This window comes from Crinia signifera, chromosome 8 (assembly GCF_055691185.1).
Source record: "Crinia signifera chromosome 8, ASM5569118v1, whole genome shotgun sequence".
In the NCBI taxonomy this organism is placed as follows: Eukaryota; Metazoa; Chordata; class Amphibia; order Anura; family Myobatrachidae; genus Crinia; species Crinia signifera.
In genome coordinates, this window is record NC_139224.1 from 114557402 (window position 1) to 114570163 (window position 12762).

The 12762-nt window shown below is 43.1% G+C and overlaps 1 protein-coding gene across 2 annotated transcripts in view; it reads left to right on the top strand.

The window, feature by feature from the left end:
* Nucleotides 1-12762, top strand: part of LOC146026401 (calcium-activated chloride channel regulator 1-like) — a 105202-nt gene that overhangs the window by 51568 nt on the left and 40872 nt on the right. For both annotated transcript variants that reach the window (XM_083157045.1, XM_083157046.1), the window contains 3 exons: nt 1908-2055; nt 6892-7000; nt 10068-10245. In XM_083157045.1, the coding sequence (XP_083013171.1) occupies nt 1908-2055; nt 6892-7000; nt 10068-10245 (435 nt within the window). The remainder of the gene's footprint in view (nt 1-1907; nt 2056-6891; nt 7001-10067; nt 10246-12762) is intronic.

The window sequence follows — 12762 nt, forward strand, 5'->3', positions numbered from 1 at the left end:
TTTTGGTGCCCTCGCACCCCCCCCCCCTCCAGACTCCACTCCAGCGTGTTTCCCCAGCATGGGGTGATGACATCCCATGCATAACGGAGAAGCTGAAGCAGGAGAGAGGAAGAGAGACCAGCGTACACCGCTGCTTCCCTTGGCTCCGATGCATCCCAGGCCGCCCTAACACACCCATCCGTACACAGTAGCCAATAGCCGTCCCTGTGTACAGTCAACTGAATCAGTGGGGGGATTTGTCATCTCTGCCATGGCCCCACCCGCGCTGTGGCTGAGGCAGTGCTCAGTCAGTGGGCAGCGGCAGGCAGCAGCATGTCAGTGCGTCGAGCGGGTGCCGGCACCCACACAGACCCTGCTGCTGCTTGCTCCCCCAAGCGGCTGCTGGGGCTGCCTTACAGTAGTTACGCCACTGGCCCTGCACCCAAAAGGAGCAGTCTGGGGAAGGTGATGATGTGCCATCGTAGCCCTGACAATAATCTAGGCATTACAGAGCAGGGGACAGGGCTGTGATGAAGCACATGAGTGTCCACCCCCAATCCTCACACCGCCCACCTTGCATCATGCAGAGAGGACAGATAGAATGTTGGTAAGTATGTGGAGTGATACCCTATACACACCAGCCGATGGGCTCTACCACCAATATCATTAATGATATTGGCAGTAAGCCTGGCAAATTACATTGTGCATGCAAACTGAACAATATTGCTACACGATATCGTCAGTAAAGTCACACGCAATATAGTCAACATTGATTATGCAGCACAAATAAAAGGGGAGGGACGGGTCATTAACGTATGGGGATGATGATCACAATTTTTTAAAAAGATATTACTCAGAAAGGCCAAAATTAGTGATAACTGTTTTGTGTATGGGGATTTTAGCCCATAATCCCCTGCTTCCCTACTCCCCAGGTAATTCAATCTCTCTCTCTCTCTCTCTCTCTCACACACACACACCACAGCCACACACACACACACACACAAATAATTCAATTTCTTACCATTTGTATCAATTCTGCCTGACCCTGATCATGGATGGTAGCCCTATGTTTCATGAAAGAAAATATTAATTTTAATAGCCAAATTACCAGATCTCAGCCGTTTATTATAATGAAATTATACCAGTGTAATTAGAACTGATGCTCCATTTTCTCACGACACAGAATTGCACTAATTTCTTATTTTATTTTTGTTCTTATTGGATCATATTTTAACAGTTTTAATCATAGTTATTCTACATATATATATATATATATATATATATATATTTCTTTCAGATTGCTTAAACAATAAAAAGTGTTGTTTGCGGAATAAAATATATGCGCATTGTTACCATTTGCTATATAGCACCATTGTCCACCACTTACTACACTGACTGTAACAATCACCCTAGTTCCTCCCCCATCAATAATAGTAATCGCCATTTTCATAATAAATATATAGACCCTATGGATCTTGTCAGAATCAGACTGGACATGTTCATTGCTGACGTCAGAGACCCACCTGAAAAATGCCTGGACACGCCTGCTTTTTTACAAGCTCACCCAGAAATCGCCATGATTTTGTCCCTGCACGCCAGCTTCATACCGCAGCTACTCCACAACATCTACAGTATGTGTATGGATCATTTTTTGCAATTTGGGCCAGTGCATGTGCTTTTTGAATGATTTACGAATTTTCTGATTAGCGATAAATGATGAATTAGGCCCTCAGTACAGTAGTGCAGGGTGAAAACATGGCACATACAGTATCAAGTCTTGTACATGAAGTTACATGTACTTGCAATGGCTGGATAAGTGTCAGTGTTCTAGCTTTCCACATTCAAATTCTTGATCATGCGCTCTCTCTCTCTCTCTCTCTCTATATATATATATATGTATATATATATATATCCTTGTTTATTCATAGGCCGATGTTATCATAGCTGATCCTTTTATTTTTGGAGATTTTCCATACACCTTACAATATGGTGGTTGTGGGGTAGAAGGAAAATATATACATATTACACCCGGTTATATACTGAATGACAAAGTGCTGGGAATACATGGACCACGAGGTAAGGTGATACATATTCCATTCGTGAAAAATAACAATTATTTTCTAAATTGTTTCCTTCAAGTTTTTAAAATGTTTCACAATTATTTGAACATGAATGTCACTGTTCCCAATATTACAGGACCTGAGAAAGTGTACTGTATGTCATTTTTAGCATTTCCAGAACTGACTTGAATTATTTGATAACAATTGTCATGTAATTTGCATATACACATACCTCCCACCAGTGCCATATACACATACCTGGTACCAGAGTCATATACACATAACTCCCACCAGTGTCGTATACACATACCTCCCACCAGAGTCATATATACACTTAACTCCCACCAGTGTCATATACACATAGCTCTTGCCATTGCCATACACACATACCTCCCACCAGTGTCACATACACATACCTCCCACCAGTGTCATATACACAAACCTCTCACCAGTGTCATATACACCTAGCTCTTGCCAGTGCCATATACATATACCTCCCACCAGTGTCATATACTGTACACATACCTCCCACCAGAGTCATATACACATAGCTCTTGCCATTGCCATATATACATACCTCCCACCAGTGTCATATACACATACCTCCCACCAGAGTCATACACACATACCTCCCACCAGTGTCACATACACATACCTCCCACCAGTGTCATATACACAAACCTCTCACCAGTGTCATATACACCTAGCTCTTGCCAGTGCCATATACACATACCTCCCACCAGTGTCATATACTGTACACATACCTCCACCAATGTCATATACACATACCTCCCACCAGTGTCATATACACATACCTCCCACCAGAGTCATATACACATAACTCCCACCAGTGTCATATACACATAGCTCTTGCCAGTGCCATATACACATACCTCCCACCAGTGTCATATACTGTACACATACCTCCCACCAGTGTCATATACACATAACTTCCACCAGTGTCATATACACATACCTCCCACCAGAGTCATATACACTTAACTCCCACCAGTGTCATATACACATACCTTCAACCAGTGTCATATACACATACCTCTTGCCAGTGCCATATACACATAACTCCCACCAGTGTCATATACACATACCTTCAACCAGTGTCATATACACATACCTCCCACCAGTAACATATACACATACCTCCCACCAGTGTCATATACACATACCTCCCACCGCCGTCATATACACATACCTCCCACTGGTACCATATACACATACCTCCCACCCAGGTTATATACAAATACCTCCCACAGCTGTCATATATACATATCTTCCACCATTGTCATATACACATGCCTCCCACCAGGGTCATATACACACATACATACCACTACCCAACACTACCATTTAAAAGTTTGGGGTCACTTAGAAATTTCCTTATTTTTTTTTCAATGAAGATAACATTAATTTAATCATAAATACACTCTATACATGTGGTAAATGACTATACTAGCTGCAAACGTCTGGTTTTTAAAGGAATATCTACATTGGTGTATAGAGGCCCATTTCCAGCAACCATCACTCCTATGTTCTAATGGTACATTGTGTTTGCTAAGACTAATGGATGATTAGAAAACCCTTAAAACCCCTTGTGCAATTCTATAGCACAGCTGAAAACGGGTTTGCTCATTAGAGAAGCTATAAAACTGTCCTTCCTTTCAGCTAGTTGAGTATTTGGAGCATCACATATGTAAGTTCAATTATACTCTCAAAATTGCCAGAAAATGAGAACTTTCATGTAAAACTTGGCAGTCTATTCTTGTTCTTAGAAATTAAGGCTATTCCATGTGCAAAATTGAACATTTCATACAATGGTGTATACTATTCCCTTCAGAGAACAGCACAAACAATCTCTAACCAGAGTAGAAAGAGAAGTGGGAGGCCCCAGTGCACAACTGAGCAAGAAGACAAGTACATTCCTTAATGTTACAATTCGGGTGTGAACCCCAAGCCGTGACCACTCTTTATAACGGCCATGGTGGACCCTACACTGCCTCTTTTCAATGCTCCAAAAGATGACTAGCACCCATGAGGCTAGGTCTTCACCTCTAATAGCCATGTCTAGAGGGGCAAATTAAGTATGCCCCAACTCCGATGCCACCAGGTCTTACTTGGGACAAAGTGCCAGGGATCCTTAGGAAAAAGACAAGAGGAGAAGCTAGCTTAAAATACCTAACTATACTGGATAAAAAAACTAATGGCTTCCCCATTGTATACAAACAAGGAAGTGAACTCATTTCTAGTCGCAAATCACAGGCGACCTAGTCGCACACATAACAAAATGACACCACACAAGAGCATTAAAAAACACCACATGAAAGCACAAATAAAACCACATGACAAGTATAGAATAATACTGTTTAGGGGTAACCACCCCTATGGTGAAGAACAAAGAATGGCGCAATACTGCGGCAAAGTCTGGAGAACCCAGAGAACACATCCATGGACATTACTAACATGTGGCATATATGTAAGGGGTATAACTGTGTGGCATTATGTGTATAAGGGCATTACTAATGTTTGGCATAATGTGTAAGATGCCATAGGCAAATGCAGGGGGGGTTCCGGTTGCACAGAAACCCCCATCCTCTTGGCAAGTGGTTCAAATTATGACAATAGCAGTGGAATATAATATGATTACTAGACCTGCCGCAACATCATGCAGTATAAGGGACAGAATAGCGCTGATGCACATGCCCAGTGGTAGCAGCTTCTTCTACTAAAGATTGCTGTGTGTGGATCTGAGTCCTCAATCAGTGCACTGGACCAGAGAGTATCTACCAGGAAGAAGAGACAGGAGACTTTCCATTAGGTGGGAGAATGTGAGCTTTGACAGTGCAGTACTGGTTCTATTATGTTTGTGTATTTATTAATTACAGTATGGTATGTTTAACCTTTTCCTGACAACTTATTTATATTACTGAAAAGTTGATAAAGCCTTAAGCTGTGTACACACGGGGGAGATAGGGGCTGAAATCACTGGAAATATGGTCGCTTGCGACCATATTGCCAGTGATGGGAGTGTGCCCCGGCGATAAATCGCAGGGTGCGCGCTCCCGTTTTCAGCCCCATCTCTGGTCACTGATGAAAAGGAGAAACTGAGCAATAGATAGCTCAGCCATATATTGATAGCAATATATGGCTGAGCAATATATCTCCCCCGTGTGCACGGGGCTTTAGACATATATAGTGATGAATATTATTACTGTATTCCATACATTATGCAGTGTATAAAAGACCAGTGTGTACATTAATGTCCAGGGTTGATACTAGGTTCTTCTTCTGCCCCCCAAACTCCCGCTCTTCTTACAATGTTCCACAGAGTGATAATTTGTGTACCGCATTTGGAAACCCCCTCTAGAAATCCTGCATTTGCCACTGGATGCATAACTGCGTGGCATTATATGTATAAGATGCAATACTGTGTGGTGTACAGTGTGAATAAATAATGTGCAGTGTAAAAAGTAGCAATGCAGTGTGGTGTAATGTGAATAAGGAGCAATGCGTCAGGGGCAGAACTAGTCTTGCATAGGGTATCAAATTAGCTAGGCCTGGCTCTGATTCTACAGAGTTATAGTTTTCAATTAGGTAAACTTGTCATGGGTGTTTACTGTAATATTTTAGTTTATGCTGCTTTGGGTACACATAAGGTTAGAAAACACATAAAAAAAAATCCTAAAATGTGTATACAACATCTTGACCCACAGTTCCAGCTACTAGAAACAATGACACACACTGATGTCAGAAATTGTACATACCTCGCTTATTGCTTTGGATCATTGGGCCTGATTCAGGTCCACTCGCTAAGCAGCGTGTTTTCGCTTAGCGAGTAGGTAAACGCCGTCCACAAGGGGAGCGATCATCCGCCCCACCAACGTGTACACTGACACATCCATTCCCATGTGGACGTAAGGCGAATTTTTTTTATCCCGCTCGCAGATAAAGGTCTGATCTGATATTTATCTGGGGCGGAGATGGCCGTAAAAGGGGGCGGGCACTGATGTCATGTGACGCCAGGCGACCGCCCCATGCAGGCTTCACCACGCCTGCGTTAAATGGGGACGCCCAGGGTTTTTCTGGGCATATCCACCATTTTTGTGGGCAAGCCAAGGAAACACTTGGTGTCCCCATGTGACAGCCCCCTGTCCTCCCACTACCCTTCTTGCCCACTCACAGATCTCATCAGCTGGCAGATGGGGACGCACAAGCGTCTCACTTGCTTGCCCGTCCCTGTCAGCAAGGTGGTGGGAAGTGGGGAAGTGGGGACAGGATGCTTCCCTGCCCATCTCTGCTTCAGGGAGACGGACAGGGAGTGGGGCAGAGGTGGCAGGTGAGCGGGTAGACGGGCAGCTCAACTAGGAGGGCTGCATGGCTTCTGGGAGAATGGGTCTCGTGCGTGCATGCCCCATTCTGTCGGCTGCTGGGGGTGGGCGAATGGCAATAAAATCGCCAGGAGCCATTTGAATGAGAGCGACTCCATCTGTATGTCTCATGTCCATTTGTGTGTCACTGAAACACTGCCATTTGTTGGCAGCGGGTGAAACTACATCTCTTTCCCTCTCACACATGTACAAACACAGAGGCAATCACAAGGTAGCAGACTAACTTTCAAAGCATTTGCTTTGAGCGGCTTACTTGTAGACTATATAAGGGTAGCAGCAGCAATTGAATAACTCAGCTCAGAGCTGCAGCCACGTGGTAAGTACCACACCTACCTCAACCTGCCCTTTTATCTAACAGGACACTATATTCAGGTCAATAGCATTAGTGTATGCACTGGGAAAGAGAAAAGTGTCAACTTCAAAATTCATGATCATGTGATTTCTCTTGACAGGACGATTGTTTATCCATGAATGGGCTCATCTGAGATGGGGAGTTTTTGATGAGTACAACAATGATATTCCTTTCTACCTTAGTAATCAAGGCAATGTGGAGGCAACCAGGTAAAAATGTTTGTCACATCATTTGTACAGATAAAACTTCAGCCAGGACTCAATGCTAGGCTCTTAAAGGAGTCAGGGAGATCATCAACATTTCAGGGAGTCCCTCTGGCATTCAGGGAAATTGAGCAAGTACTGTATGACTATATATATTGGGTACAAAATACTGGCAGTTGGGATCTCGACAGTCAGAAGTCAAAAAGACTGCATACAATGTATTGTACATTATGCAATCCTGCCACCCAGCAGCTGCCAGGAGATTTGGTGGGAATTGCATGTGAGGTACCGCATGCAATACCTCCCTTAGTGGATGGGGGCCTTAAAAGTATAAGCAGGGATGCAATATTTGCCACCACTGTAACCATAAACCACTACTTTCTCTATCAATCCATTGAAGATCAATACAATATCTTGTATAAATTAAAAGAAAAGGCCACTAACTGCACCTGCCCACAGTGGTGTAAGGGAAACTCCCAGTGGGCCCCATTGAATAGGGGACTACCCCCAGGGCTGCCATCAGAAGTTGTGGGGCCTGGGACTAACAAAATAGACAAGACCCCCAGTAGCGGACCCCCACACATAAGGGGCCCCCACACCGGCACTGCTGCTGGTGAGGGGCTCCTGTTGCCCAGTGCTTGGGCAGTGGGGTCGAGCAGTGCAGACGGGCGGCGCAGATGGGTGGCGCAGTGCAGTCAGGGGGTCCCTGCAGCGGTCTGGACGATCAGCCCCAAGGTCCCTGCCATGGATGGGAAGTCAGCAGTGGGGTCCCTGCAGCGGATGGTAACTAGTTGCCAATACCGCTACTAGTTCCCATCTGCTGCAGGGACCCCACCACTGACTTCCCATATGCTGCAGAGACCACAGCGCTGACTGCCTGCGCTGCTCAGGTACCAACCTCCCCGGGGGGTGGGGGTGGTGTCTGGGGGGAGGTGTCTGTGGGTGCCCCCAAATTTTGCTGTCCAGGGCCCCCACAGTCCTTAAGACGCCCCTGAGGACACCCCTTCCCTTTCTCGAACACCTGGCTTGCCTGGGGAGACTGATGTCGGTAGCACTGGCCGCTCTTCCCAACCTCTACATTGCTTCAAAATGTGAACTTTGTTTGGGCCCGGTACTGGAGTCCCCATAGTCCCCCCTGATGGTTGCCCTGCCTACCGCCCTCATAAAAGTGATTGGGTTCCAAACATTATACTGGAATTGTACATTGTATATATATGTTACATTATACTACACAGTACTATGGTGCATTTTCTACATTATCATGCATGTACTAGCAGTATGTACTATATATATATTTATATATACAAGATACAGAGTATTCAGACCAGCACTCTCCATAATAGGATTCAACCTGAGTGCCTCCTGGAGAAATTGTGTAGGTAGATACTTGCAGAAGCATGCATTGGCACTCGGCAGGTCTTTTATAAACAGGGGATTTTAATGTGGTGAACCGACGTTTCGGGGCTATAAGAAACCCCTTTTTTCAAGGTTTGTACACCTTGAAAAAGAGGTTTCTTCTATCCCCGAAACATCGGTTCACCACATTAAAATCGCCTGTTTATAATGGGAAGCGGTCATCATTCAGAACAGACTTAGGGCCTGATTCAGATCCGTTCGGTACTGCGTGCATTCGCATGCAGCAGGTGACCATCGAAAGATGTGGGCGGTTACCCGAGCCATGCGAATGGATGTTTATGCAAAACATCCATTCGCAGCTGTTCGGGCAAAGCCGCACTTTGAGGGGGCGGCAGGGGGGCGGTCATTCTCTGGGCGGGGTTTGGTGGACTTGCAAGGCTGCGAATTTGCAGCCTTGCGAATCAACCTGAATAACCCCCTTATTGTAGGTCTACAGTCATTAGGTCGACCCCGGAAGGTCAACTTGCCCCAAGGTCGACAGGGTTAACGGTCGACATGGGTCAAGGTCGACATGACTTAAGGTCGACATGGGCCAAGGTCGACATGGGTTTAGGTCGACAGTCATTAGGTCGACATGAGTTTTTCACTTTTTTGAGCCGACATGTGCCGACAGGCGGTATTTCATGCCCTACCCATGTCGACCTTAAGTCATGTCGACTTTGACCCATGTTGACCTTTAACCCTGTCAACCTTGGGGCAAGTCAACCTTCTGGGGCCGACCTAATGACTGTAGACCTAAGTCTGTTCTGACAGATGTACATCTTCCTTTATAATAGACCTGCCGAGTGCCACTGCATGCTTCTGCAAGTATCTACCTATATTTATACATATATATATATATATATATATCTATATATATATCTATCTATATATATCTATATATATATCTATATATATATATATATATATGAAAGAGAATAGGGGGTTTCAGAGGGCGCTAGAGTAACAAAACAATTATAGTAAATAAAATTGCGTTTCGTCATTCTCATTCTCATGACTTCATCAGGGGCAACTTCATCAGGAGCAACTCAGCAATTGATAAAGCTATGCAAATCCAAATAAAAAATGAATCTCAGAATTTTCGCATTGATAACCAAGTGTACAATGTCCGACAGTAGCCAAAGTGCGTCAATTTTCTCCAGCAACTACAGGTGATAGGCTCAGCGGAATGAGACCCACAAAAATAGTGATGTCCTAAGGAAGTGTGCATGCAGCTTGGATATATATATATATTTATCAAGGTGCTCAGAACATGTACTCTCTCATGGCCCCCTACAACTGCATTCTGCCAGCAGGCCCTTCATACCAGGGGAAGTAACATAGGGGTCTATTTACTAAGCTTTGGCGAGAGATAAAGCAGAGGGAGAGATAAAGTACCCACCCAGAGCTGGACTGTTGGTACTTCATCTCTCTCCACTTTCTCTCTCTCCAAGTCTTAGTAAAAATACCCCAAAATCTTGCACCACCACATTGACATGCCAATCCATAGACTTACTGTACTTTTGGAGACAGTTACATTCACAAACATGAGGGGAAACAGATGCACACCACAACATAACCTGGAAGTACTCTAAAAAACAACTCTTGTTTATGTCCAACTTCCAGGTGCCAAAATGATAATAGCACCTGTAACCGTTGCCTCTCTATGTTTTCCCAGATGCCCTTTGAGTATTGATGGAACAAGTAAGATTGACATTTGTCTGGGAGCTAAATGTGATAAAGAGAATTGTGAGATAGACCGTACTACCGGAGTCTATGAGGAGGGCTGTGAGTTTTATCCTAACAAGAAGCAGGTTGCTCCAGAATCTATTATGTATAATCAGGCCCTGGACTCAGTAAGTGTTTAAAAATTATAACAGGAACCTAGATCTCTAAATAGGAGAACACGTGCATCATTTTCAGTTCTACTTGCTGATGTTATCTTATTCTTGGAGGCACCTCCCATTAGATTCATGCGTCCTAGTAACATACTGTAGTAGTTTAGGTTAAAAGAAGACTTACGTCCATCAAGTTCAACCTTTTACAGGACAACTTAGAGCAGGCATGTCCAACGTTGGCCCTCCAGATGTTATGAAACTACACATCCCAGCATGCATTGCCACAGTATTGCTATTAGAGAATGCTAAAACTATTGCAAAGCATGCTGGGATGTGTAGTTTCAAAACATCTGGAGGGCCAACGTTGGACATGCCTGACTTAGAGGGTGTTGTCTAGATGTTAAATCCATACACTTTTTACTCTAATTCCACATTGTGCTAAATTATGTTTATAGGTTGTACTCCTGAATTTTAAGCAATAAATGCTTGTCCAACCTTAATTTAAATATATTTATTGTGTTTGCTGACACCACTTCTTCTGGAAGAGAGTTCTATACTTTGACTGCCCTGACCATAAAAAAAAGCCTCTCCTTCGACGGGTACGAAATCTTCTCTCTTTCACTCTAAGTGTCCCAGTCTCAACCCTCAAAGTAAATAGCGTGTCTGACAGTTTGTTCTATTGTCCCCTGATATATTTGCACATTTTAAGCTTGTGTCCCCTAAAACATCTCTTTTCCATCATAAACATTCCAAATTTGGCAAATCTGTCCTTATAGTTTAATGATTTCAACCCTTTTATTAGCTTGGTTGCCCTTCTCTGGACTTTTTCCAGTTCTATGATGTTCTTTTTGTAGTGAAGAGCCCAGAATTGTTCCCCAAATTCTAGATGAGGTCTAACCAGTGCCCTGTACACTGGCATAATGGTGTCACTAGCTTCCATTCCCCTTTTTATACAGGCTAGTATCTTGTTGGCTTTATTGGCTGCTACATGACAATGAGCACTGCACCCCAGTTTGTTGTCAATTTGGACTCCTAAGTTCTTTTCCAAATCTGATTTACCCAATGCCTCCCCATTTAGAATGTACGTAGCACACTGGGTTTGTCTCCAAAGTTGCATAACCATACAATTATCAACCTTGATCATTAATGAATATGTTAAATAGAAGTGGACCTAGGACTTATCCCTGTGGTACACCACTCAGGACAGGTATCCAACCTGAAAATGCACCATTTGCCACCACTCTCTATTCTCTATCCTGCAGCCAATTTCTTACCCAGCTACAAATCTTTAACTCTAGACCCAATTTCCCCATTTTGTTGATCAACCTCTTATGTGGCACAGTATGAAAGCTTTTGCAAAGTTCAGATAGACCACATCTACAGCATACCCCATATCTAGGTTTTTGCTGACTTTCTCATAAAAACTTTTTAGGTTAGTTTGGTAACATTTTTTTACAAAACCATGCTGGTTTCTACTGATAATACTCTGCCCCTCTAAATAATTCATGATATCATCCCTTAAAAATACTGTAACAAATTTGTCCACAATTGATGTTAAACTCACAGGTCTAAAATCCACTGGGTCATCTCTTTTTCCTTTTTTGAATATTGGTACTATTTCCACTATTCTACAGTACTTTGGACTCCACATGAAAATAATTTGTCAAAAATGTACTGCAGAGGATTTGCTAACTCCATCCTAACATGAATCCCATATGGCCCTGGTGATTTATTTGTTTTGACTTTGCAAAGCCTCTTGTGGATTTCATCTATTGTGAAATCTATATTCATTTCTAATGAGCTCCTCCCTATGTGGTGCCTGTAGATACCATTGCCTCTTAGTAAAGACAGATGAAAAAAAAATGTTAACAGTTCATCTTTATCTTTATCCTTAGTAATGCTATTTCCATTAACGTTTGTTAAGGGGTCTATGTTCACTATTATTAATCTGTTTCTATTTGTGTATTTAGAAACTTTATGGAGCTGTATTTTGCTTTCAGTGGCTAATAGCATTTAATATTCCCTTTTAGCTGTTTCAATTTCTCCTTTTTAAAACTTTATTTAATTATTTGTACTTAGTGACCGCCTCCTTGTCCCCGTTAGCCTTGTATATTTTAAACACTCTCCCCTTAATATGTGTTGCTTCCATAACTTTTTGTTTAGCCATGATGGGTTTGTTCTGTTTATATTACTCTTACTGTATTTCCCTTTGAGATAAATTTATTTGTAGTGTGTAGTTTATCCAACAACTTTTTGAAGGTTTCCCACATTTCCTCTGCGTCTTTGCCCTAGAGCATTCCAATGTATTTATTTTAAAGAGTCCCTAAACTATTAGAAATGAGGTTTCCTAAGAAAAAGTATTTAGATGGTCCTTTATATTGTTTACAAGTTCCATGAAAACATGTTGTGGTCACGGTTTCCCAGATGTTCAATGTGTCAATGACAAGGCTGGATTGGCCATAGATCTAACTGGGAAGTTTCCCGGGAGGCCTACGCACCTATGAGGCCACCTGTCCAGAGTTGTGGCCCCCTTCC